Here is a 27,433-nt window from a genome sequence, read left to right on the forward strand (position 1 = left end):
GCTCAAACTAATAAGCCTCACATCACACTCATTTTATCTCCAGCAAAAGCAACGTAATGACTCATTAGCAGAGTATCAGGGTTTTATGTCTGTGTTTGGTAAGTAATCAAATTCTAAAATCACTTCATGGAGAAACAAACACAACAACGACAGAAGGTGATCCGTTTGTCTAGTGAAGGAGATCTTCGTCTTTTTTAGTGTTGTGATGTAAGTTTATTTCTTTCTTCCCAGCTGTTCCCGTGTCAGACTTAGTCATTCTCAGTGCAGCAGACAGCGTGATGGATGGATCCTCGCCCTAGTTTAAATTGAGTTTTAAATTCTTAACAAAGTTTGATGCCCTCTTAGACCTTGACTCTTAAACTTGCTCCTGCTTTGCTTTAAAATGTCTCATCAGCTGTTTGAGTCTGACCAGGAGGTCCAACAAACCTCCACCCAAACACGGTGACATTCACTTCTCCTTTGCTTCCTTATTTCATGTGATAAAGCGATTGGGAATGAAACCTTTAGAAATCACAAACATGGATTTCTAAGATGAACATGTCAGCTAATATCTTTTTGCTCAAAGATGTCATCTTCCAAAATCATCCAGAGGGCTTAATCCTACATTCACATAAGAAAAAGATGGAAACTAGCATCATATCATACCTCCTAATAGTATAATATGTGTAACATGTGCATTAAAGTAGGACAATAGTTCCATCAATGGTTTAAGGTTGAGGCATATTTTAAATAATCCTGCTAATTGAGATGATTAAATTTGTGAAACATACTTAAAAGTCATAGCTGTTTCTCTCCCAAATACTTCATATGAATGCTACTGAAGGTACTTTGTAAATGTTTGAGCCACCCCCAGTTTCTTGTAGTACTTATGAGTTTGTCCAAATCTAAGGAGTTTAAAAGTAAATATTTGGTCTGAACAGCTATACTGAAACCTCTCAGGCAAACTTTTTGTAATTTCTTCAAGCAGTCTTCAGGAATAGTTCTCCAGACTTCTTGACCGTCTTTCCAGAGCTCTTCTTTGGATGTTTCTACCTTTTGTTCTGTTCTCTGTCCACATGATCCAACACAGATCCATACCTCCATCAGATCCGTTGCCACTGAGCTTCAGTCCAGTGTCATGTGACCTACCTCAGCCTTTTCTCCCTGTTTCCTTCCTTAAGAACGGCTTCTCGACAGCCATGTTTCCATGGAGACCATTTCTGATGAGGCTTTGGATGATGATGAGGCAGTAGACAAATCAACTGATGGTCCTTTGCACATCTCATGTGTAATGTGTTGGTTGAATTTTCTATTAAGGATATTATTTTCAGATGTTGTTCATCTGCTTTTTTTTTTTTTTTTCTACTCTTCTTCTTTTGTCTCCACTTTGTTTCCTCAAATGTTTTAAGGACATACTGCTTATGCTGAGATATGCCAAGTTTTCAGCTAACAGTTGCTGCTAAAATCCTTTTTTCTGTCTATGAAACTCTTTTACCTTTGCCGTTTTTAATAGAACGACAAAAGAAATGGGAACAAATGATGCATCTTTGTGACAGGCTGTTGGTAACAAGGAGCCTAAAGGCCCATTATTCCCCCTTAATGTCTGTAAAGGTATGTCTGTTTCAAACATCATGTCCTTATACTGTCATGCATTGTTTACATTGTCATGGCTATTAGACAATATGACCACCAGAGGGCAGTGCAGAATTCAGAGCTCACCGCCGAGATTCGACTTCAGTTCACACATTAAACATGGTGACGATGGAGGGTATGATAATGTTCATTCTTAGGAAGAGACATAAACAGAGGCAGCACAGTAGTCGCCGTTGGTCTGTGCAACCGTTGAATATGTTGTGGCTTTTTATTCCTCTTTTCTTTTTGCTGGACATTTTCATCAAATAAAAGCAGTGAACTTTTCTTTCACAATGACAACGTTGTCTTTCTACTACTACTACTGTAGATTTTCTGTTCACCTATCAAAAAGTAACATGGATCAAAGCATTACATTTCAAGATGTTTTCATGAACTGCTGCAGGAAAGTGTGCACTCAGCTTCCACAAAGTGACATCGTATGGATGAGTTTTACATGTCTCATGATGTATATGTATAGATTGTTATGCTCTGCCCTAGGCTTTGAAATTTTAGCACGCTCCAACTGAACATCCAGGTCACCTTATAGGAACATTTAGATTTCTGTTAATGACATGCAACAATACAGTTGTTTCAGTTCCTTGTTATTGCAGATGAAATGGACAAACAGGTTCAGCTAAGATGTTTTCAGAGTTTCATTTGTGTGCACTAACTTATCAGGGCCTGGAGCTGTGCATGAGAATCATCATGCATCAACATTAAAATAAATTATTTTGCAGTGGTTTTGTAATTTGTTCAGAGAGCAGTAAATAAATGTTTATGCTGAAAAGGATGCAAAGGTTTAATTTCAATAATCAACAATTATATTTAATAGAGTTGTGACGCACAACTCCATCCACTGAGGCAATTACAGTATCTCACAGAAGTGAGTACACCTCTTGTATTTTTGCAAATATTTCATTATATCTTTTCATGGGACAACACTATAGAAATGAAACTTTAATATACAGGACACAGAACTATAAAAACTAAACTTTGATATTCTGTATGTCAAAGTTTAATTTCTATATTGTTGTCCCATGAAAAGATGTAATGAAATATTAGCAAAAATGTGAAGGGTGTACTCACTTCTGTGAGATACTGTATGCTCCAAGTTTCTGTACAATTTGTGATAAATTTGTAGACTTGACTGTATTTCTGTTAGGCAACACTTCCGGATGACTAACAGCTAAATGTAATTTGAATCTGGTATTAATGGTGTCACTCTCAACTCCATCTTTATTTGAAGCCTAGAGGATTACAATCACCCATCCTACTGAGCAGTAAAAAGTGTTCAAATCTTCACACAGTGGGATATTACGCCCTTTAGACAGTAGCCCTTGGGTACAAAAGGGCACAAGCAAAGAAATAATTATAGGACAACACAGTCATATCTCAAAGTCGGAAAACTTGCAGAACAGTCTTTGTGATTTAGCCATATGTTTTTTGTTCTTTTAATCTCTTCATGTTCAGTAATTATGCATTTTGTTGGATGTCTTGCAGCCAGCTAATTTGCCCATTAGGAGCTATAAAATCTTGAAGTTTAGCTTTATTAGTCATCCCCCGAGTGACAAATTCACGCACTCAGTAGACGGTCTCAACTATAATTAGTGTCCTCTGCTGTAACTCCATTTCAATTTCAAAATGCACTGTGTATCTATTGTCCCTTTCTCATTCTTCCATTCCACTTAAATGAATTACAGCTGAACTGTGAAAACAGCCTGCCAAAGGTCTGAGGTCGACCTTTTTTCCTTCTTCGTCTTCGTTTCGTCTTCCATTTCTCTCTCTGCTGACCTTTCAGTAATGGCTTCTGCAGCTATACTGAGGTTTAATTGTCCCCAATGAGAGCCAGTAACTCCAATCTCATCAACAGGATGGGATTTAATACTGCCAGCAGCCAATTCTGCATTCTGTCGGCTTGTGGTTGGAATTGGTTGTTTGGATGCAGCTTGGGACCAATTCATGGAGGGAGAAACTGGACCTGAATGAAGAAAACTGCTGGTCATCCATGTCTTAAATTTAGTTCTTTTAAACTAGTTCTTGCATCCAAATTCCACTTTCACAAGTCTTTGTTATTGCCCTGTTGAGGATCATTTATATCACCTAAAAAAGTCTGGATTTTACAGAAATACAAGCAAAAAACAATGAATTCTTAACACCACCACACTGTAAAGTAGAAGTCTTGAGAAGTTGAATTACATGTTGGCACAACTAAAGGCAAAAAGCTTTTCCTTTTTTGTATTTCACTAAGATGGTATCACCTTTGATGGTGATGCCAGCACCTCATCTGTGAAAAGGTCAATGATTTTACATGTTTTGCACTGAGTCCTCAATTAGAACAAGTGAGTAAATCTGAGCTGCCAACACCTGCATTTTTCCTAACCCTGACCTGGGAAGAGGTTTTTTGCCTAAACTTAATCTGGAAAAGCTGGAAATAAATACAACAACACTTTAAAAAGGTAAACTCTAACTACAATTAACGCCATTCTTCTGGTTAAAAGGTCTTACAGTCGAGCTCCCAGCAGGTTTAAGCCACACTCCCTTGAGATGACATTTTATGTACATCTGAGGGATCAAATCAAATTGATGACAATTGTTTGAACTTATTGATTGCTTTAAGATGACATGATTTCAGTTTATTATCAGTCTAAGTAGCTCAGATCATTTGGTTTGCTCAGCTAATTCAGTTTCCAATCAGATAGAACAGAAAATGTCTCAAATGTCCGAAAACTCAGGTTATTGATTTTTGTTGTTTTGTTGATCGACAAAACTGCCATGCCACCCAGTTGTCTCTGTTCTTCCATTTAAATTTGTTAATGTTTAGTTGCTTTGGGTAACCAGAGTTTGGCTTTAATGAAGGGTGCATTCACACCAGCCCATTTTGATTTGAATCCTTGTATGATTGAAAAGTCTGCTTCATTTGGAGAATTGTAAATGTGCAAACTAACTCTGAATTGGAGTCAATTCAATTTGCCTACAAATGCAAATCTTTGTCCGTTTCAAGCAGACCAAATACAAGAAGGGGACTACAATGTAAAGGCCATTATAAGTTCAATGAATAGCAATGGGTTAAGGTTAGGCTGATAGGCAGCTCTGGATGGGAGAAATGGCTCACATTCAGACATTGAAAAAGTAAAAAGTTAAAAGTTCTTATAGAAATATGATCAATCCAAGACTGCTAGGATCTGATGATGCTCCATGTTTTTCTTCTTTATTGAGCGTTTCGTCTTCTTCATTATTTGGGGTGGGAAGGGGGAACACTTTATTTAAAAGCTGTGATTTGTTTGAGCAGCGGAGCATGACTGAAAACTCGGTCCAGAAGAATGTTCCCCCCCCGTAACTGAACCAAGTCCCCAATCGTATCATGTCTATCGGACTATCCTTTTGTGCATCCTCCCAAAACATCCACTGCATCTTAAAATTCTCAAGCTGCCTTATACACATTAGCATGTGGGCCTCCGTTAGTGCCAGTCTAAAGGATTTTGGGTAACAAACAAAAACAGATTTCCTTTCAGTCCTGCAAAAAGCTATAGATGGTAGTCATATGTGGTAAAATGCTAACTGTTTGAAATGTAGTTTAAGAGGACGAAGCATAAAAATAAAAGGTTTTACAAAAAAAATTAAAGGCACCTTTGCAATCTGGGAAGATGTCAGCCAGCTGAGTTTACTGACCAGAAACAGGAAGTGAGTCAGGTCATTTTAGCCGGATACCAAAACATGATGTGGTCAAGTCAGACATGATTACTGTGTTACCAGACTCCTAATAAACTGCACATTTTGACATTTAGAGTTGTTATTTACTTTTATAATTCACATTATGTTAATGGGATTTAACTAAAACCCGGCTTGTGTTTGGTTAGGTTTAGGAAAAGAAAGTAATTGAAGTAGAAACGCAGGTGGTCTCTGAGATGGCACATGTCACTGGTTTCTAAAAACATTAAAATGACACAATGAAAATGAAAAATGACATTGTTTCTCTAGACACAGGTTCAAGAATCTTTGATCTGTAATAATCTGCTTCAAATCTCATGTCTGGAAAAAATTCAAAGTCAAGATCAAAAATTCCCAAGTCAGGCAGGAAACCTCAACTTTTTGTAACTAAAGGATTCAGTCTCATGTATCTGCTAAAGCTCTATAAGTCCAACAGGAGCTGCACGTTCAAGCGTCAACCTCCAGTGAGCAGTTGCTTTCACATTTTAACTTTCTGACAGACTCAGGATCAGAGGACTCATTACACACCACTGGAGGAATATACACTCAGTAGAGTGGTCAGTAAAGACAAGAACAGACAAACCATGGGAATACTGTCCCTTCCTCAAGCTGTTGTAAAAACCATTGATGCTCATAACCATCATTAGTACTCCCAGCTGCCCTCTTTCTTCACATCATATTCTTTGTTTGACTTCTCACTACCCACTCATCTTTCCATGAAAAAAAAAAAAAAAACATGAAAAAGCTTATCAACATTGCTCAGAGGAAGGCGGGATGCAATCAGAGGGAAAATTACGGCCCTGCAGAACCAGGGATGTTGATTTGTCGAGGCTCGGAATTGATGTCCATTTTAGAGTTTTTCTTAAAGTAATTATTGTAACCTTTGAAATTACATCAAAATACACAGAAATTAGAAAATTACTAAAAGCAGAGTTTATGCACATAACTAATACTGTCTTGTTAAAATGCTGTACAAGATATCTAAAGAAAGAATGTGTGACAAGAATAATTGCAGCTCAGGTATGCGTAAGACCTTCTGTAAATTTCTTCTTTCAGAGTCAGATTTAATGAGAAAATATAATATTAACAGTGATTTTATATTCAATTAATTGCAAAGTTTAAGAGATGCCATCTTTCATTTGATCATAATAACCTACCACCAAGCAGCTGTATATTTTCACTGTGTACTCAAGGAGCATTGATAAAAGAATGCAGAGTATACTTATTTAATCAGGAATCAATTTACCCTTCTGGTTGTGAGCTGTAACTGTAGTTGCACATTAAAAAAGAAACAGACTCTACTGTTGGAAAACCTTGATTCCTTTATTACCGCTGCAGGTTTCTTTTTAAGTCTTATTTGTTTTCACATCAAAGTTTTCTTTTGATTGTGATTCCATCACAAGGCAGTCCTATACAACTCACTTTCTTGCCTCTATTTTCATTTTAGCTTCACATTCAGTGAAATTGTCCTCCTTATTTTAGCTTTTTTTATGAATATGACAAGCATGGCTGGCCCAAACCTTTATGGGGCCCTGAGCAGAATTTGATTTGGGGCCCCCCGGATGACTGGCGCTTAACTATTGCTGGTGCTTGAACGCTTTATATACTGAAAATTTATTAAACCCATTAGTTTGCATTATTTGTAGTTTGCTTACTTCACACTGGCACCATTCTGGTGGTGGATTTTAACCTTACTGTGTGAGCAAATTCAGACAAATGGTCCAGTATTGCTTTGATAATAATTTAATGTTTAAAGTGATGTAAGGATGTGGCATACTTAACTTGTATTTGACAGCACCACAGAAATGACCATTTGGGATAAACATGTAGAGTGCTCCACTGTTCTTAAAACTGGTATTATTGTGTAAACTATAATTTTTTTTAATTGTTAGATTTTCAGGATTGACACACTAGCATGCTTAAAATAAATAAATAAATGTATGTATGTATATATATATATATATATATATATATATATATATATATATATATATATATATGTTAAAAGCTTGTATCCTGGTGGATGAAGCAAGACTGTGTAGTGGACTCCAGGAACATCATTCACCATATGGATTTGTTGCCTAAGGTTCATGGTAAAGATTTGTTACGTTACCCAGCAACCTCAAGTGTTGTAAGGACACTGTCTCTTTAAATGTGTGGCTTCTCATTTTGTTTTACTTCATGGGCTGCACCGTCTTTGACACATTCTGTTGTTGATGTGAGAAATTGTCTCTTCATTTATTTATCACAATTTCCACAACAGCAAAGGTAAGACATTATATGACTATCTTTTACAAACGCGAAGCATAAATTGGGCCTTCTTTTGCCTCTGGTTCGGTGAATCTCGGTCTACATGAATCTGTGATATGTGAGCTTTCAGTAGAGGAATAGTTTGTGTTTGTGCCGTCGGGTGGACATGGGAAGCCATAATTTGTATTTACTTATTTCTTCGAACTTTGTGAACCTGGTCTTTCAGTTGTTTGCTGTGTTTGATGTTTGGTGGTCATAAAAATGGTTTTACTGAGCTGTTAGTGAGCATGGGAGTCCCAAGTGGCTGCTTTGTTTATTTATGCCTTGGGTCAGCTCTAATGACAACTTTTAGTGAAAGTGTTTCTAAGTGCAAACTAATAAACTGACTGGGTTTCTGCAGAAATTCTGGAAAACCAGGCCATGCACAGCCATGAACTGTGACATTTACTTGGCTTTATAAATCTGCAGAAAATAATAAATAAATGCATTTCTACATTTCTACATGAAAACTGTTTTTCTGCACCTGTGTCAGCTGTAAAATACAGATAAGTGTAAATATTTAAAAACTATTTAATAACTTTTTTAAAATGACATTATCAGTGTAAAAACGGTTTGTTTCCTATTAGTGTATTTCGAAATGTCTCTAAATGCCTTTAGAACATTTGTCAGTGATAACACAAAATTAAAATAGTTTCTAAATATCTGAAAACACAATTTTCTGCTCACAGTAATGCAGTGTTTATCCTGAGGGGTGTATCAAGTGAGTGAGTAAAGGAAGAATAACAAAGTCCTGAAAACAGCACAAAGTAATTTGCTTGTGGGACACCTTAAGCAGCCTCACCCAGAGGTTAATAGAAAATGATACCATTTTCAGGCTGACTGAAGCTTCTCCAGCTGCCACCGCACAGGCCCAAATCACTCCGTCCATAAACCAGCTCACCAAGCACCACAGCTCTTTAAATGACAGGCTGAATTTAGCTCAGCACTCTGTGTGTGTGTATGTGTGTGTGTGTGTGAGTGAATCTAAGATCTGTGTGTGTTTTTCTCTGAGCCATAAATATGGCTGACACTCCTCTCTCAGATTACAGGAGGATGTAAATATCTCGGCGGCTCTGAGGTCATCTCCTGCCTTTGCTGGAAATATAACAAACCTTTCCGCAGCGTGTATCTTTCTATCAGAGTAGGGTCTCACAAAACTAACAGGTTGTTTCAGGTTTTATTTTAACAGCTGCTGCTGTTCAGACTCTCTCCTCTTCTTCTGCCAGAGGACTACCAAGGAAAGGCCATGAGAAAAAAGGTGGAAATTGGTGGACAAATCAATGAAGCATTGCTGCTGGAGGTCACGCAGAGTCAAGTCTGACATGCTCCTCCTCAAATAACCACAGAAATCACCTTAATGGTGGCTTATGTCTCTCTAAAGTCACAGTAAATATCTCAGGAGCACTTTCACACACATGTAAAACATGTCATGCTAATATGTCTGGCTGCAGACTGCTGGTGGACCAGCAAACTCTGCCCAAATTAGCCTCCAATGAGTTAGTAAATTTGTCTCAGTAGTCCTCTTCTGCTGTCTGATATCTGGTGTGCACACCGCCGAGATCATGTTGAAATCCTGGGGTCTATGTTAGCCTCTTTCATGTAAGGCAAAGACGTCCAATGGGGGGGGGGATCCTTGGGCTCCTGGGGCCTAGACCCTTCGTTCGGGCCACCCTGGATGGCCGGCAGCTGCCGATCTTGGCTCACTGGGGCCTGTGCCCCAAGACCGCGGGGTACTCTGGCTGGGGTTCTCCCCTGGGTGGTACTGGGGTCGTCTTCGGGGTGGGATAGCTTGGGTTTGTGCTGTGGAGTTGCAGCTGATTGCCAGTCTCTGGGCTGCCCTGGTGTGCCTCTAGCCACCGTAGAGGCGTGGTTGTATTTGCATTATGTCACTTCTGCTTTCCCTTTTTGCTTCTTTTTGTGGTTTTCCTTCTTTTTCTGTCCCCTCCGGTCAGGTCCAGCAAGATTACATAGATTCCATGATTGAGAAGGAACGAAGGAACGAACGAAGGAACGAGCAAGCGAGCGAGTGAGCAAGCGAGCCTTATACCCATAAGCTTCCCCTTGGCAAAGCTCATGCAAACAAAAGCATAAACACAAAGTCAAGTCAGAGATAAACACAATGGCGGATAGTTATGAAGAGTGTCTCTCTGACCTTGTCCGCAACTATTCTCGTCTTAATGATTTTTTCCTCCACGTTGCACAGTGACAAACAGCTCGCAACAGGTTAGAAGCGTTTTGGAGGTTAATGCAGACACTTGGCAAAGAAAATGCCCCAGAAATACAATGTGACTGGCAGATTAGACTTTTCAAGTGTCCAAGTGCTGTGTACTGCCTCTACCGGTTGGCTGCGTCCAGCTAGTATATACACAGACGGTACAGAATGCTGACATGCATGTTTGCGTACACAACAAGTATATTTCCTAGCCCTTTAGGCTTATGCACTTAAATTTATCATAGACTTCCTGTAGGTGCCCCAAGACTCCAGATGTCTGCAAGGTCCTTGTCAGAACTCCTAATCTTAAAATTGAGATTATGAGAAAAGTTACATGTTGGGTCAGAGGTTGGGGATAGAATTAGCCACAGTATCATTTCCTTTAACTTTGCGAACTAGCATTCATTATGGTCCTTCATCTGGTTTCATCTAAGTTTTTTCATCTGGTATCACAATCTGTGGTTTTTGGTGTGATATGTCCTTTAGTCATATGTATCGATTCATTAATGTTTAAACATAAACTAAATTATAAAAGTATTCTTTTTATTTCTAAGTATCAGCCAATCGTCATCATAAATTAAGATACCTCACAGTGAACCGGCAAACATGAATTAACAACATCTGATTGTGAACTTTAGGGGAACTGGTGAGTGCTGAAAACAGGAAGGTCAAGCTTGCCCCATGGGTATGGAAAGACTCAGGAAAGCAGAGGATTTTGGTTCAACAAACTTCATCCTGAAGGCTCTGAGTCTGTCTCTCAGGATCAGTGATCCACATCGCACAGTCACAACAATCCACCTCATTTTGCTTTAAGTAAAAGCTCCAGCATGGACACAACGAAAGGAAACATTTATTATTTTCTTTATCTCTCCCTCCTCTCATTAATCTCTAGGAGCACTAGGAACTAAGCAAACTGCCCTTATCTACTCTAACAAATCCCAAAAATAAATAAATCAAGACAAAGACACACTGGAAAATGTATGTTAATATGAAAAACACATAAACTGTATCTGATCTGCCTCCCTGAAAACACCAGTCCAGAATTACTCAGTGTTTTGATCAAAATGAAAAATATAATCATACTACTGTGCAAAAAACACAAAACAGCCTTTTATTCTTTATATTAAGCTGCCAGACCGTTTTGTATTCATGGAAGAATCCAAAATTACTCCACTGTGTGATGAAAACAAATCAAAAATATATTTAAAGTTCTGTGCAAAACTCTTAATCCAATCCTCACTCTATATATTTTTATCAGATAAACAGTTTTAAAGACAATCTTTAAAAGATTTTTAGTTGCATCTATTTAAAATGCCAAAGGACAGGCAGTCTGACAGACAGAAAATAGGATTTTAGCAGCAACAAGGTGATTCCCAAACAGCTGTTAGCGGATGAACAGGATCTGAAAGGAACAAATAAAGCAAACACCTTAAACAAAACCTGGAAGATACATCTGACCCTCACTTGAAATGATCTCCATAGAAGGGTGGCTAAAGCCATTCTTAAGGGAAACAGGGAGAAAAGGCTGAGGTATGCCACATGAGACAAGAGCTGGACTGAAGATCAGTGGCAACAGGTCTGATGGAGGGATGGATCCTCCTCAGAACCCAAATCTCAACATTATTGAATCAGTGTGGGATCATCTGGACAGAGAACGGAACAAATGGCAGAAACATCCAAAGAAGAGCTTTGGAAAGTCCTTCAAGGATCCTGGAGAACATTACTTGAACATTACAAAGAAATGACAGAAAGCTTGTCTAAGAAGGTTCAGACAGTGTTGAAGAATGAAGCTGCTTAGACCAAATATTCACTTTCAAACTCTTTAGAATTGGACAAACCACTTTTCCCCTCATTTAAATTTATTTCAACAAATTTACTTTTTTCTGGCAATGAATTGCTCAGTGCTGTTTATTTTGAAGCAGGAATGTCAAAATTCCATCCTCGAGATCTACTATCCTGCGGGTTTTAGATGTTTCTCTGCTCCAACACACTTTAAATTTAAATCAAATGGATCCAACAGCATGTTGTCTAGTTCTTAACAATGATCCTTTAATTTGAATCAGGTGTGTTAGATCAGGGAAACAATAAAAAACCTGCAGGATAGCAGTGCTTGAGAACCAGAGTTTGACATCTGTGCATTAAAAAGCAGACCAGACAGATTTCTTACTGTTCAAAGGTGATAATTTTCTGTTTCTGCCCAAAGGACAGCCAATAAGGAGGTGCTTTTAACTAAGTGAATAATTCTTGGTCCTCCTGAAAACAATTTCCTAATGAAATTGAGAAATCAAAAGGTGTCATGTCCTATTCAGTCTTCATACAAGGCTGCCATGTTCTGAAAAAGTTCTTTCAAATTTAAATGGCAAAAAAGCCATCTGTAACTCACAGTGAATGACCTATTCTCAGAAAATAGCAGCAGTAAAAGGGAAGAAGTCATTTTCTACCAGTTGCACCCGTGGGTAACAAATAATCCCCAAGGGACAATGCTTCTTTTTGACTTATTGTATTTTTATGTCCATGTGGGTATGCACTGCAGATGAGGCTCACACCATCAAGAGGAAGTGAAATGTTAAAAGCACTGAAGTCTCTCCATTACATCGCCCTTTCATCCCAGCGGGCCGTTTTTCCGGCTAATGAACAGGCCTGGTTTGCTGGAGTGGAAACACCCTGACAGCAGAGCAGCTAATACTTCACTCACCCCTGTTTAACTCATTACCACACCGACTGTAGACCATGTACATGAGGTGCAGCCACTTTAATCTGTTTGAGCCTGAATGTCCCCTTGCTGGCCGTGCTGCACCAACAGGCCAATTTAACATGATGGGAGGCTGAAAATGCAGATGTAATACTTGTTGAGCTCTCAGGCGGCACGCAAACACTCAACAGTGCCATACACAACAGCAGACGTGCACACAAATATACCCACACAGTGCCAGTACTGTATATTTACAGCCACAAATTACATTCAGTTTGAGCCTGATTGAAGCTCCAGATCATATAACAAAATATATATTTATATGCAGCATATCTTCTTCTATGTCTGCAAACTTACAGTTACATACAAACTAGGCTGGTGATGTTACTGTGTTTGGAAAGCTGTCTTTATTCTATTACTGTATATTCCCTATTCTCTAAATAGTCTAAAATGAGACCCAAATACATATCAACACCCTTTGGAAGCAAAGTCATTACCAAAAACCAAAGCAAAAACCGAAGGCCATCACAGAATTTTCTTGATGTGCATAAATGAAGTTTAAACCAGTTTATTCAAGTCCTCAAAGTAAACATAGAGAGCACATTTAATGTGGACAAAACATTTAACTTGGTCTTTTATCTACAACAAATTATCTGATATTTTACATATGTAAAGGACAATATATAATTAATAATAATTAAATAATAAATAAATAAATCTAGGAAAAACATTTCATTTGAAAGACTACTTTTATTTGTGTGCTTATGTGTGATTTGAGGTGCAATGTGGGGCAAACAAAGTAGATTCCAGAGGACTGATATCAGACAGTCATGCCACCGTTTGGTTGCATCTGGGCAAAGATGGTTCAGCACCATTATGGGATGGTGAATCCTGCACCATCCCTGTGAAAACTAAAGAAAATGTCAGGATATTTGTCAGTGACCTGAATCTTAAAAAAAACAGTTTGTTATGCGGCAAAACCACAATCCAAAGAGCATGAGTCCATCTTCCAAGAATGGCTAAAAGAGAATCGAGTTAATGTTTTGGAATGGCCAAAAAGCCAAAGCATTTACTTTGATGCAACAGAAATGTTATACCTTAAATGTGACAACTGAATTTTCTCCCTCTAAATTCAGAACAGACTAAAGTTTTTGTCTTTGGACTTGAAAAACAGAAATATAATTGTCTAGCTATGTAATTAATCTAGATGGCATTAAGTTGGCCTCCAGTACTACAGTGAGGAACCTTGGAGTTACTTTCAACCGGGGTTTGTCCTTTGGCTCACATATTAAACAGGTTTCTAGAACCACCTTTTACACCTATGTAATATTGCAAAAATCAGGGACATCCTGTCTCAGAGTGATGCAGAAAAACAAGTCCATGTTTCCGTTACTTCCAGATTGGACTAGAGCAATTACTAATTAATGGGTTGTCCCACAAATGGACGGAAAAGTCTCCAGCTGATCAAAAATCCTGTAGCAAGGGTTCTGATGAGAACTAGAATATTTCTCCAGTTTTAGCTTCTCTTCATTAGCTCCCTTTTAAATCAAGGATAGAACTTAAAATTCTTTTCCTCAGATATAAAGCTTTCCATGACCAGTCTCTACTGTATATCAAGGTTTCATTGTTCCACATATCCCCAACAGAGCACTTTGCTCCCAGACTGCAGGTTTAGGCGTAAAATGGGAGGCCCCTCTCGTGGAACCAGCTCCCAGTTTTGGTTCGGGCAGCAGACATCCTCTATCTTTAAGATTAGGCTTAAAACCTTCCTTTTTAATAAATGCTCAAAATACAAATACAGCTGAATTGGACTGGGATTAAACCAACCTTTTCCCAGGAGCTGAAGTTGTACATAACAAAGGGTTTAAATTCCAAATAGTTGGGTTCTCTATATGTACTGCTGCGAAATCCAAATAAAAACACAGAAGTCTTCAATGTACATACCAAAACAACACATTTATATGCAGTATATTTCTTTGTATCAGCTGTATACGCTGTGTTTAAAGGCACTGGAATGCCATGTTGTTCTTTTAGGTGGTGAACTGAACAACATATTTGTTCACCCTGTTTATGCTGGTTTATAAAGTAGAATATAACCAGCATCTTTAGTGTCTCAACTTGCTTTGATATTTCAGTATCAGATTCAGATCAAGTCTAAAAATATAAGTTGTGCACATCCTCAGAAACGAATGCAAAGCATTCACAAAACATGCAATGGCTAGGAGCAGTGTCGCTACCAGTTTGACCAGAGGTAAGGTCGATCAGTGTTAAAAATGCTTGTTTTAATTGCCTTTTATATCATCTGTGATACTGTTACTGTTGTTCTTTTCTTTAGTTTACTACGCTCTTAAGCTGTTACAAATTGTCTTTTTCAGAAGTAGTGCTATAAAACTGAACATATTCAAGTTTTCTCTGTATTATTTGAACATAAATTTCTTTAAAAAACTCCTGCCTTTCTCAAAACTACCACACATTTAAATAATTTTAAGGATTTTAACGCTCTAAACAGCAGTTTCAAGGGTCATAGTCTGTTTAGGACAAAAATTTCCAGCTGCATCACATTTAATCTGCATTTTTAAGTTTAATATCTATTACAAAATATAAATATTTAATCCATTATGTAAGAGTTTCATTTTCTATATAAATAATTTTTTCACCACTAATATCAGCCCCATTACAGTTGAATTCTAAAATTTGTCATGAAAAACTGTGCCATATGTACGAACGCAGCCAGAATAATGTTCAGACTGAGATAAATATTTGCCCATATAGATAAAAATCTCTGTAATGACGCAGAAGCATTAATGTTCTCTTAATGCCCAAATAGCAACCAAGTCGTTTTTAGTGCATCAACCAAATCAAACACTAAATGAAGATGAAAGTGAACAGAAACTGACTATGTAAGTCCTGGAAGTAAAACTCTACAGGCTGCAGCAAAAACTGCACCTCGTATAACTGAAAATTACAAGACTTTCTTTAAGATGCCATATGACAGATCTGGCAACGATCAGAAACACAATGGTTCCCAACCTATTTTCCCTGAGGACCCCCTTCATGCAACTACCAACAACCTGTGGTCCCCCGCCCCTCCGCCCCGTGTTGAAACCATGCTTGGTTTTATGCTTTCATTAGCTGCTTCACACCATGAATGATGAATCTTGTCTGACTCCTTCTCTTTGATAAAAAACAAAGTTAAGGCAATAATCAACATTTAACCTTGAATTTTGTATCGTATTTTTCTCAAAATGGACAAACCATCTGCACTGTGACATTTCTCAGAAATGACTCATTAAAGAACTGGTGCAAAGTTGACGTTTTTATGCTCCCAAAATACTGTTCCATGTGAATAAAACCTCTTAATACTAAAAAAATTAAGCAAATAAATCTGAACTCGTCTGTGTGGACATGGCCTTAATTTAAATCAAACTAGCTCTAAACAGTCAAGCCACGAGACCCCCTGTGCTCTTTGGGGGCCCCCTTGGGGGTCCAGGGGACCCATATTCAGAACCCCTAAGAGAGAATATCACAGAAAAGTGACTCAGCTCCATGATTATTCAGTCAAATGTGTTACTTTACTAAACAAATATGTGATTTTATTGGCAAGATGTGTAAACTGAGAGAAGAGTTACAAGTCAACATAATCTCGTATAAAAGATCATGTAAAACTGACTTTTTGTAGATGTAATGAAGACGGTTACAGACCACGTTTCTGTTTAAACTTCCAATACCGCCAGAGTTTTGTGTTTAATATTTAAGAGCAAATTTGGAACCAGTGTTTAAAAAATGCCATGATTGTTCAACCAAGGTGGTAATGGTGGGATCCCGAACTAAAGTCTTGAAGTAAAATACAAGTACATGTAAGCTTTTAATTGCATTCCCTCACACAGTCCTTTGAGTTGCACACAAACTTGATCACATCACTTCTCCTCTGTATGAACTACACTATATTCATAACTGTAATAAACGAGCTTTTCTAATATCTGTTCTCGAGGAGTCATTTGTGGAATGTGGCACTTTCAAACTGGACTTGACACACATTTTATATAAATACCAGAGCAGAGCATTGCCAGCGGATATAGAAAACAGCAGGCACTAATGTGGGAACAGGTCCGTTTGTGTTCTGACTGTCAGTAGATGCATAAAAAAGATAGAATCCTTTGATGCACCGCAGAGACGGGTTCTCTTTTTGCTGAGTGATTTACAAAAAAGTCTGAACTCAAGCAACACTTGGGTCTCTGCAGCTTTAATGGTTGACTAATGCTTCTCAGCCAGTGGTTTTCATCAGGGCTAGAAAACATCCAACAAGTGGGATTTAAACCAGTCAGATATGTCTGCATAGAAATCCAAACCAGTGGGCACTCATACTCACTGGCCTCTTTATGTTCACCTGCTCAACTACTCGTTGTTGGAGAATGGGCAGACTGGTTGGAGATGATAGAAAGACAACAGGAAGTCAGATCAGCACTGGTTCCAACCAAGGTCTGCAGAACAGCAGCTCTGAACACACAACACGTCCAACCTTGAAGCAGATGGGCTACAGCAGCAGAAGACCACACCGGGAGCCTCCTGTCAGCTAAGAACAGGAAACTGAGGCTACAATTCACACAGACTCAGCAACACTGGACAATAGAAGATGGAGAAACGTTGCTGGTCTGATGAGTCTCCATTTCAGCTCCACATTCAGATGCTAGGTTCAGTATTTAGTGGAAACATCATGAAAACATGGATCCATCCTGCCTTGGATCAACGCTTCAGGCTGCTGCTGGTGTAATGGTGTGGGGGATATTTTCTTGGCCCACTTTGGGCTCCTTAGTACCAACGTGACCTGGTTTAACCACCACAGCTTACTTGAGTATTGTTGCTGACCATGTCCATCCCTTTATGACCACAGTGTAGCATCTTCTGATGGCTACTTCCAGCAGGATAAAGCACCATGTCACAAAGATCAGATCATCTCCACCTGCTTTCTAGAACATGACAATGAGTTCACTGGACTCCAACAGCTTCCACAGTCACCAGATCTCAGTCCAGTAGAGCAGCGTTGGGATGTGGTGGAACGAGAGATTCTCATCATGAATGCAGCCGACAAACCTGCAGCAGCTGTGTGATGCTGTCATGTCAAAATGGAGCAAAACCTCTGAGGAATGTTTTCAATACCTGGTTCCATCTATGAAGCCAAGAATTTAGGCAGTTCAGGAGGAAAAAGGAGGTCTTTGGTACTAGCAAAGTGGACCTGATAACATAGATGGTGAGGGTGCCAGGCTGGGTATTTTGAATTTGTGAAGCTCTATATTTATTCTACAGTCATTTAGTAGACGCTTTTCTCCAAAGCGTGTCTTCCGCATGGGAGCCAGATACCCTGCCAACAGAGCTATCCAACCGCCAACTTATGTTGTAGCGTGTCTGTGCAGAGAGCATGATAGGCGAAACAATAATAGAAAAAAACAACTAAACCCAAAGTTGGTGCAAAAAGTTAAGTAATTAATAAAACAAAGATGTTTGAGGCAGGTGCATCAAAGTTTTTCAAGATTACAGACTGTTCTTCTGATCCCTCTGTTACGAGCTCAAGGTAAACTCCTCTCCCTGTTCAATGCATCAACAATAAGAATGGAGTGAGTCAGGTTTTAAGTCTATTGTTTATCTTGTGTTTGTGCTTCTGTTTTTGCTTTCTAGAGTTCTACAGGGAGAACAACTTCATTCCACTTCTTGCAGACTTCAGATAAATGCTGTCCTAATATTTTGTAGATCAGTTTCTATTTATTCTGTTCAAGGTCTCAGGTGAGGTGATGACTTTGGAGCTGCGTTTCTCATTATAAAAATGTAATTTAATGGCTGATTTAGTCATTTTTCTACTTGCAGCCGACCTCACCACTAATGCTCACTGTCACTCCAGCATCACTTGGGGTATGAGTGGAAGAAGTGGAAATATTAGTCTGCTCTGCCTTTAATTTCTTCCCTTTCAAACTCATGGACTACATCTGAAATGTTTTTATAATTCCATAAATCTGTCAAGCAGACACATTAAAAACATTACACACCCACCTAGAGTGCAGCTCTCCGTCAGCACACACGGCTTAGCATCTGAGAAACTCTTGTGATTTATGTAGATCTCATATTAAAGCCCTGCTGCGAAGCCGACCTCATGTATTATTCACAACAACAAGCACGTGTGCGTGTTTGCGTGCTCTGTATGTGTCGTACTGCCACCGACTCATCACAGGCATGGCGTGTTGTGAGACAGAGAAAGACGAGGTGTGGAGCTGAGGGGGTAAAACAGATGGGGACAGGAAGAAATAGTAAAAAGGAAAGATAACAGTGGGAAAGAGAGGAAGACGGCGTCAGACTCGGAGGTTTGGGATGAGTTGCAGCAGCACTGCAGAGGGCTTAAAGTCGACTATGTTTTCTTAGAAAGTCTCAAGCTCCTGTGGTCTTTTCCAAAAAGAAAACAGCTGTCTGATTAGATTCCAGCTGCAAACTTACTTGTAATTAGTTTTGTTTTTAGTGTTTTTTTAATTAAATTTAATCCCAGACTATGCTGCATACGTTTTATACAGTCTATCTGATTTTCAGGGTTTCCTTTGGGGTTTCTTATGATGGAACTGGAGCCTCAAGATATGTGAATGTTTGTGTGCAGTGAGGAGCTGAGAGGACGACACAGCTCTTTATGAAAACACCAGGAGGAGTTCAACGCGTTATTAGAAGAGTTTGTAGCTGTCGCCACATTTTCTGTGTTGCATAATTAAATCAAAATTTAGATTTTGCTCACATTTGTCATAATCAGTGAGCTTTTGTTCCTGTTCTACTGCAGTCTTGTCAGTTTGAGCTCTTCCTTGTTCCCTGACTTTATTTTGTGAGTTTATTCCTGTGTTTTCATTCATCGTTCTTCCTGCTCCCTGATTCTGGTCCATCATTGCAACACCTGCTTTCTTTTGCTGATCGCCTCGCCTGCTGCTCATTTTGTGATTGGTTCTCTGTGTATAAAGGGTTTTGTCTACATTTGACTGTTGGATAATTTCATGTCAGTCCGTGTTTCAGTTTTTGTACAATCAATAGTTTCTTGTATTTCCTTATTGTAAACCACTGATGCCACTGGGCTTCCGCTCCTCTCTTGATCCATTTCCTCATCTCATCCCACTGGGATCACAAGCACATTCACAACATTATTAAACTGTCCGTCCATGCGTACTGACCATGTCCCTCAAGATCTTATCGATAAAAACCAGCACAATGCTACCAGTCAAGCAGCATGAGGAAATGTAGAATAAATTAAGGTTATAAAACGTTTTTATTCAATCAAATAAATCGGAGTTTTTCATTGTTAATCTGCTTTGTTTATTATATCCGTTGGTTATGTTAAAAATATGCAGCACTGTATGTATTTTCTGTCTCATGTTTAATTTTTTAATCATGTTTAGCACATTGGGGTGCGTAATGAGATTGGATCAGGACATACTTAATTATGAATATTGTTTCACCAGTATGGTAATTTACAGGCAGATTGGGTTCTGTGGAATAAGGCAGCAAGAACTCTAAACATGGGCTCTATGACTTAAAACCCATTTTCTTCAAAAATGTTTGTTTTTCATAAATGGTTTTTGTAAATGCGAAGAGCTGAAAACAAGAGTCAGTACAATGTGTTTCAACATAATGCAAATGTCAGTATGAATAACTTAAAACTGTCTGGATTGTCCAGCAAAAACATGATTATCAGCAACAGACCACAGAAAATGATCTACTGTATATATTTATATAAGACAAATGACAGCAAAATTCATCTGTTGTGTGATGCTGCATCATATCTACGTATTTGTTTTGAGGAAGAAAAGATATTGCAGAAGAAAGATGGAGGCATGACGGCTTTAGAGTTGAGGTTTTATCCCTTTGGTCTGTTCTCTGAGACTAAATGCCAACATAGTAGAGAAGACAAACAGTTCTGGGATTTTTTTAAAACACAAATCAGATAGTAACAAAGGAGGGGGAAATTAAAATATTCAGATTAAAACATAGCTGTAAGGAGGAATTTTAAATTAAATGTTTATCATCAAAAATAAATTATACTACGGTGATTTAAGAAGTTAATGGACTAAATTACAAAGCATGAGTGTCAAGAGTTGTGACAAAGTTTCAAGAAGTTTTCAAGAAACTATATATATATATATATATATATATATATATATATTGTGTGTGTGTGGAGCAGATGTTTTCTTAATTTGATATGATGGTTTTAAGATTAAAAAGGTTTTAACTGTCACAGCTACATAATCATACTGAACATTGCTTTCAGTATTTCATGTATTTACATTTTGTGGAACCATAAGAAAAGGTAAAGGCGAAAGGTACATTTACGCTCTACGTTAAAGATAGAGAGCCTTTTTGTCCGTCTTCTGCGTCTTTTATGTGCATAATTTGGTCTGTTTTTGGAGTGGTACCACTGGAAACCATGGGGGTAGTGCTGAGCACTGTAGCTGACGTGCGACCCGCGAAAGGAACAAAGACGAAGAAAAAGCCACAATGTGTTTAATGGCTACCCAGACAGCCAATGTCTACTGCACTGCCTCCTTTTATGTTTGTGTCCCAATTCAGGGTCAACACACGTCGGAGTGCACAGACTACGTACGGAGTATCCTACGTGCACTCCAAAGCCACTTACCGTTCGTGAAATGGGACAACCTACCTAGCCAACGAGAATTTCCCATAGCAGCAATGTAGGATGTTAAAACACTTAAACTTCTGAAATTACTAAGTTTGCATATCATAGGAACCTTTAGTGAACGTTAACACTGACCGAGTAATAATGTAAAAGAAAAAAAATAAAAACAACTATCTTAGGCTCTATTGTTTTCCAGCAGGTACACTCTCCTTAAAAATCCATGAATATCAAATATTACAGAATTTTAGTGTCACTGTTTAACATACATGGTTTTAATGTATTTGGTTTTGTCATATTTCTACTAAAGTGAGGTAAACAAAAACTTTTCAGAGCTTTGTTGCTCCAAGAAAGCAGCTGGGAGAAAAAAGGCTGTGAAGGATGCACCACTAGTAGCTGTCGCTACAGGCCAAATGAAGTGCAGGTACTTTCATTCCTCTTATTAATCTAGTCTAGTCTATTGAGCTCTAACCTGTAATTGTGAAGTTTGGGAATGAATAGTACTGCTTAGAACTGCTTAGAGTTGTGTATGTTACAAAATCAGCATAGCTGAATCTTACACATTTTATCAACCATGCATCACGATTTAAGTCACATCATGTGCTCCAAAGAGAAAACAACATCCTACAACTACATCACCATCTCACAAGTTACAGCCCTGTGATGAGCTGCTAACCTGTTCAGAGAGCACTCTGCCTCTTGGAGCTGGGATTAGCTCGAACCTCGAAGCAACTCCAAAAAAGCAGATATTGAAAATAGATGGATGGATTGACAAGAAAACTGCTGGGTTTCGGGCACATAGACAAAGGTTTGATTATCTTGGAAAACTAATTGGGGCAACTTAGTTTGGAATACTAAGAAAATGTAGGTTTCACTACTCTGAATTATTACCAGTAACAAATATATATCATAAACAAACATGCATGTTAAAGCCAGGCCAATGTTGGCTCTTTCTTGGTCATTCTGAACTCATTGGTGTCCCAACCAACAGACAGGAATGCTTTTAGCCTTTAATGTTCAACGCAAATGTTCAAACACAAAAGAACAGTGTTTGTAATTATTATTTTATTTTATTTTATTTTTGGTAACAAAGTGGTGTCAGTTGCTAAACAAGCTCATTAGAGATTTGCTGTTCCATCACTATTCCAGAAAAACATTTGCACTTTTTTCACATCAGCATTGGTATTTGAGTGAAAATTGAGTTTAAGGCTGAATAAAAACACCTTTTCAACAGAAAAAAAAACAAAAAAAAAAAAAAACACAAAAGATTACTTACAATGGTGAAGTTCATGACTTTGAGGATCCAGATAGTTAGTGCCATGTTGATCAGGATCAGGATCATCAGCAGCAAGACAAAGAAGTAAAGGCAGCGTTTCCTCCAGCCGTATATTCCCACTTTGTACACTTGTGGTTTCTCTGAACTCTGGACATTGTTCCTATGAGTGCACTGTTCCTGGGTCATCTGAGAAGAAACAGAAGAAATGACAAATGATTATGATTGTAGGTTTCATGTTGACTGTAACAATAGTGAACGTTAGTCTCTTTCCAGGTCACATTTTTATAACACAATTAAAAACGCCAAGTGCCCAAAGTGCTGTACAGAACTACAGATTTGCATACTTAACAAAAAGCCAAATGAAATAGGTGCATCATTAAAAGAAAGGGAATTGTAAAGTGCTCAGTCGAATTGGCACATGTGATATGATGGGGCAGAGCGTTCCAGAGCCTTGGACCTGCTACAGAAAAGGTTTCTTTGTCTTCAGGCAGGTTCTTGGTACATCTAAAAACAGGTGATTTGACGAACGTGTTTCTCTGGTCGGGATGTGTACAGTTAAAACCTCCAAAAGCTTGGAAGCTTGGGGGGTGCCAAACCATACAGGCACTTATAAACAAACAATAAAGTCCTAAATTGGATCCTAAGTGACAGGAAGTCAGTGGAGGAAAGCCAGTACGGGGGTGATATGGTCCCCTCTTCTGGTTTCAGACAGAAGACGGGATGTTGCATTCTGGACCATCTGCAGCCAGTGAGTGGTCCAACCCATAATATAGAGGATTACAGCTCCCCAGTGGGCATGCACTTTTGCTGCCTAAATGACATTTCTTTTTAATGAATGCTGTATTGTTTTTTTCTCTCAAGAACACCAGAGGACATCTGTAGGAAGTTGCAACTACACTGAAGTTACAGCTGTAATGGTAAATGCTTTAGACAATATTTAGCTAATATCTAACTCCATATGTAGAGCTGTTCCTTATCATTTAGCTGCTAAATGTCCCACAAGCTGCTACAAGGACAGCAGGAACAACATCAGCAATTTATTGTGATCTGGTCTGCAAGTATTTCACCATTACCGCAACCTCCAGAGTGAAGTCACCCACAGGTGCTTACAAACTAATGCAGCTCTGAATAGCATCAGTGGAAAAGATAAGAAATGGGGCACATCTCGAAATTAGTCCAAATAATATACAATAAACATTCTCCTCATATACTCCCACTCAAATCCCCTCTCTTGAGCCAGTGACTGGCCACTCAGTTCTGGCACAATGACAGACAGTTTAGTAAGCAATTGCGCTGACTGATTACCCTATAAGTGGTCTATAACTCTATTATAACCCCTCTGCTGCATTGATGTGCTGATAGTAGCGATTAATGATGATTCTAATTGTCTGCCTGTGAGGATGAGAAGGCATTGTTCACTTCTAGCACTGTAATAATAGTCTCATAACTCTGTGGAAAAATACAATTCACTATCCAGCATGCTTTGGACTATGAGCCTCATACCACCAAAGCAATCGTTTTTGACAACCTCAGACATTACCCCACTAACTGAAACAAATGGCTGAAGATGGGAGCCCAGTGCGAAAGCGCTGAAGGCGACAGAGGAGATAGCAATACACCAGTCAGCAAAAATGCAGAAATCTCATTTTGTACAACGACATTTTTTTTTTTTTTTTTTGAGGGAAATAAACAAAACTGTCATCTAAATTTGGATGGTGCTCAACAATATTAATGTTAGCCTAGTTATTTCTTGGAATGAGTTCAAAGTAGATTAAAAGTCATTTTAAAAAAGCCAAAAACAATCCAAACATAAGCTCACTAATGTCCTCTTTAGAGTGCATTATATACAAAATACTGAATGTACTACCATCTTTCTATTACGGATTTCACATTTTGTGGAGGAAGTAAACCCAAATGCAGTACCAGGAAGGAGGAAGGCGGATGGATTCAAACATTTAACAGTAAAAAGACAAAGACGTAGCTAAAGCAGGATACTGAAACAAATACCAAAAAACATAAAAACAGACTGGAGAAAGAGAAAGTAATGACTGCGATCTGGCAATGAATAAATGAAACCAGCAGGTGAGGCAAGCTTGCAAATGAACCCAGGTGTGATGATGAACAGGAAGTGAACAGAACATGGAATTAAACCAAAAACCCAGAGATCATGACAATAGGTTTTAAATACTAAAAAATGTAAGCTTAAATTGTAACCCAGTCACAAGGAACGACTGGCAAAAAAACCTTATTATAGAAGAAAAAACACCTACAATCATGAAAAAGAAAAAGTACATATTTTAACAAGTCCCTCATATCAGGATTAAATGAAGAAATGATTGGACCTCTCCACTATCCTACAGCATTGCTTTAGTTCATTGAGGTTTGCAGCTCTCTGAAGGTCCCACCACAGCATTCATGGTTGAGGTCTGGACTTTGACGGGATCATGTCAACATCTTGATTCTTTTCGTTTTTTTATTCTGTTGCAGGTCTGCTGATGTGTTTGTGATTAATGTCCCGTTGCATTAATTAATTTCATCCTAGCTTAGGCTGTTAGACAGATGGACTCACATTATACAGAGAAGTTCATGGTCTACTCAATGACTGCAAGGTGTCCAGGTCCTGTAGCTACAGAACAAACCCACGACTGTGCTTGGCATTATCTATGAGGTGTTTTAATATGCTGTGTTTGGTGTTCTCCAAACATCTCCATTTTTGTCTGGTCTTTTTTAGAGGACATTGTTCCAAGTGTCTTGTGGTTTGTGCAGATGCAGCTTTGACAACCTAAGCCTTTTGTTCATGTTGTCCTTAGAGAACTTTCTCCTGCAACTCTTCCAAACAAGCCATACTGGTTCAGTCGTTTTCCTAATTAGACTGTCATGAACTTTAACGTTAAACACACTAGATGAGGCCTGGAGAGTCTGAGATGTAGCTCTTGGGTTTTTTGCAGTTTCTCTGAGCATTGTACAGTTTGACATTGAGCTGAACTTGCTGGGACATTCACTCCTGGGAAGACTGGCAGCTGTTTTGAATGTTTTCCACTTGTGAACAATTTTGTCTGTAGAATTATGGACCCCAAATAGTTTGAAAATGATCTTAAAAGTCTTCCCAGACTCATGGGCTGCTACAGTTTACTTTTCCAAGATTATTTCTGATGTCTTTCCTCCTTGGCATTTTGTTAACACACATAAATACTGCAGAGCACCAAAGAGACAAAATATCTGGTTTTAGAGGAGCTCATGCTCATGATGACGTGGCTGCAACTTACACTCTCAACTCTTAGTGGAAGGGATGAGGGTGGATTTTATTTTTCCACACAGTGCTTCTGTATTTTCTTCCAGTTTTGTTAACTAGACAATGGAATTGTGCTATATTTTGGGTCCCATTCTTCCTTTCAAGTTGTTTTAAGTCATTTCAAGACCAGACATTTTTTTAATGAATGCATTGAAGCTTAGAAATCAGAAAGGATATTTATCATTTGTGGAAACCCAGCCTTTGGATGGGTTTATGTACTTAACTGGGTAAACTATTGAAATATATATATATATATATATATTTATATATAAAGAAAGAAAGCAATTTTTAAAATTAGGGAAAGATCATATTAGAGCTGTTTGGTTTGTTACTTCTGGGCTACTGAAGCAATCCAGGAACTCTGCATATAAATGGCTTGATTTAAGGTAATGGAAAGTCAATGACTCTCGTTTTCATGGAATTCTACACTAATAAAAACATTGTACTGACTAATATATTGCCCTGATTTTGTTAAACACTGGAACTTATAGCTTCAGTAGTTTTTATTGGGGTTTGTACAAGCAGTGCCAAAAGAGACACCAGGTGGTCTTGCAATTTCATAATTAATTATTTTATTTGGGTCACAAATTTCATTGAATCAGCTGTGGTGATCATCTGAAATAGGATCAAATGTGGAGGAGAAATTGTTCCCCATTTCATCAGATCCTGGCCAAACTTAAATATTGTTTTTTATAGTGTGATGCTTACTCAGAAATACAAAGGAGTTTGTCTCGCTGTCTACCAGGAGTATTTGCTGCTCACAAACCATGTTAAGTTCAGACTTATTCTAAAACAAATACAGATGCCACAACAAACAGCTGCACAAGCCAAAAGTAACACAAGCTGTTTGATAAGCTCTTTGGAGACATCCTAACAGAGCCGGAGCATGTGTACACGTGGATTAATAACACACCACTTTCTGGGTCGCTCTTTGTTTCTGTTTCCAACTGCAGGCCAAAGCAAAGACCTTCAAATACGACACCAAATGCAGCGTGTTCACCCTGTCCAGGCACCCCTTTAAACAGGATCTAGTTCAGTTGACAGGACTGCTCTCACATTTGTTTACACCATAAAAACCGATTATGAAAAACCACACACACGATACAAAGGCTGGCAGACAGGTTTTCCATTTCCTCTCAATAGATTAGTTTTGATTTTTTTTATTCCTTGTCTGGTGTGACAGGCTCAGATAACCCACCCCAAAACTGATATGAAATTAATCACATCATGTCAGGAAAATTTAGTAAGCTGGTGGTAAAATAGAGAAACAGTGCTAGATTAACTTCTGCAGGCTTCTGTTCAATAAATTACTCAAGTTTGAAACAGAGGTTATGTTTTATTCCAGTTTTTCATCCCTGAAATCAAAGGATCTTTTAATGAATGCATTTTAAAAAGACAAAATCAACCTCCCTGCTTTACAATATAACCTTTATAGTTTAAAACTCCCTCAGCCACCACCTTACAGCGGTGGCAGAGTTTGCACATCCTGAAGATCCTAAGAGCTATGCTGTCAGGGGCTTTATGCCCCTGGTAGGATCACCCATGAAAAACTGGTCATGCAATTTGTCATAAATTTTATGGACAGAGTTTCTAGGCGCAGCTGAAGTGTTGAGAGGATCAAGTTTGGTGACCTCAGGATTGGGCCTCTCCTTTTTGCAGATGATGTGGTTCTTTTGGCTTCATCAGGCTGTGATCTTCATCTCTTG

The 27,433-nt window shown here is 38.5% G+C and overlaps 1 protein-coding gene across 4 annotated transcripts in view; it reads right to left on the reverse strand.

Annotated features, from left to right (window-relative positions):
* Positions 1–27,433, reverse strand: part of sgcd (sarcoglycan, delta (dystrophin-associated glycoprotein)) — a 409,702-nt gene that overhangs the window by 130,456 nt on the left and 251,813 nt on the right. For all 4 annotated transcript variants that reach the window (XM_042008370.1, XM_042008372.1, XM_042008373.1 and 1 more), the window contains one exon: positions 22,436–22,621. In XM_042008370.1, the coding sequence (XP_041864304.1) occupies positions 22,436–22,621 (186 nt within the window). The remainder of the gene's footprint in view (positions 1–22,435; positions 22,622–27,433) is intronic.

Source organism: Melanotaenia boesemani, chromosome 15, assembly GCF_017639745.1.
Source record: "Melanotaenia boesemani isolate fMelBoe1 chromosome 15, fMelBoe1.pri, whole genome shotgun sequence".
NCBI classification, from domain to species: Eukaryota; Metazoa; Chordata; class Actinopteri; order Atheriniformes; family Melanotaeniidae; genus Melanotaenia; species Melanotaenia boesemani.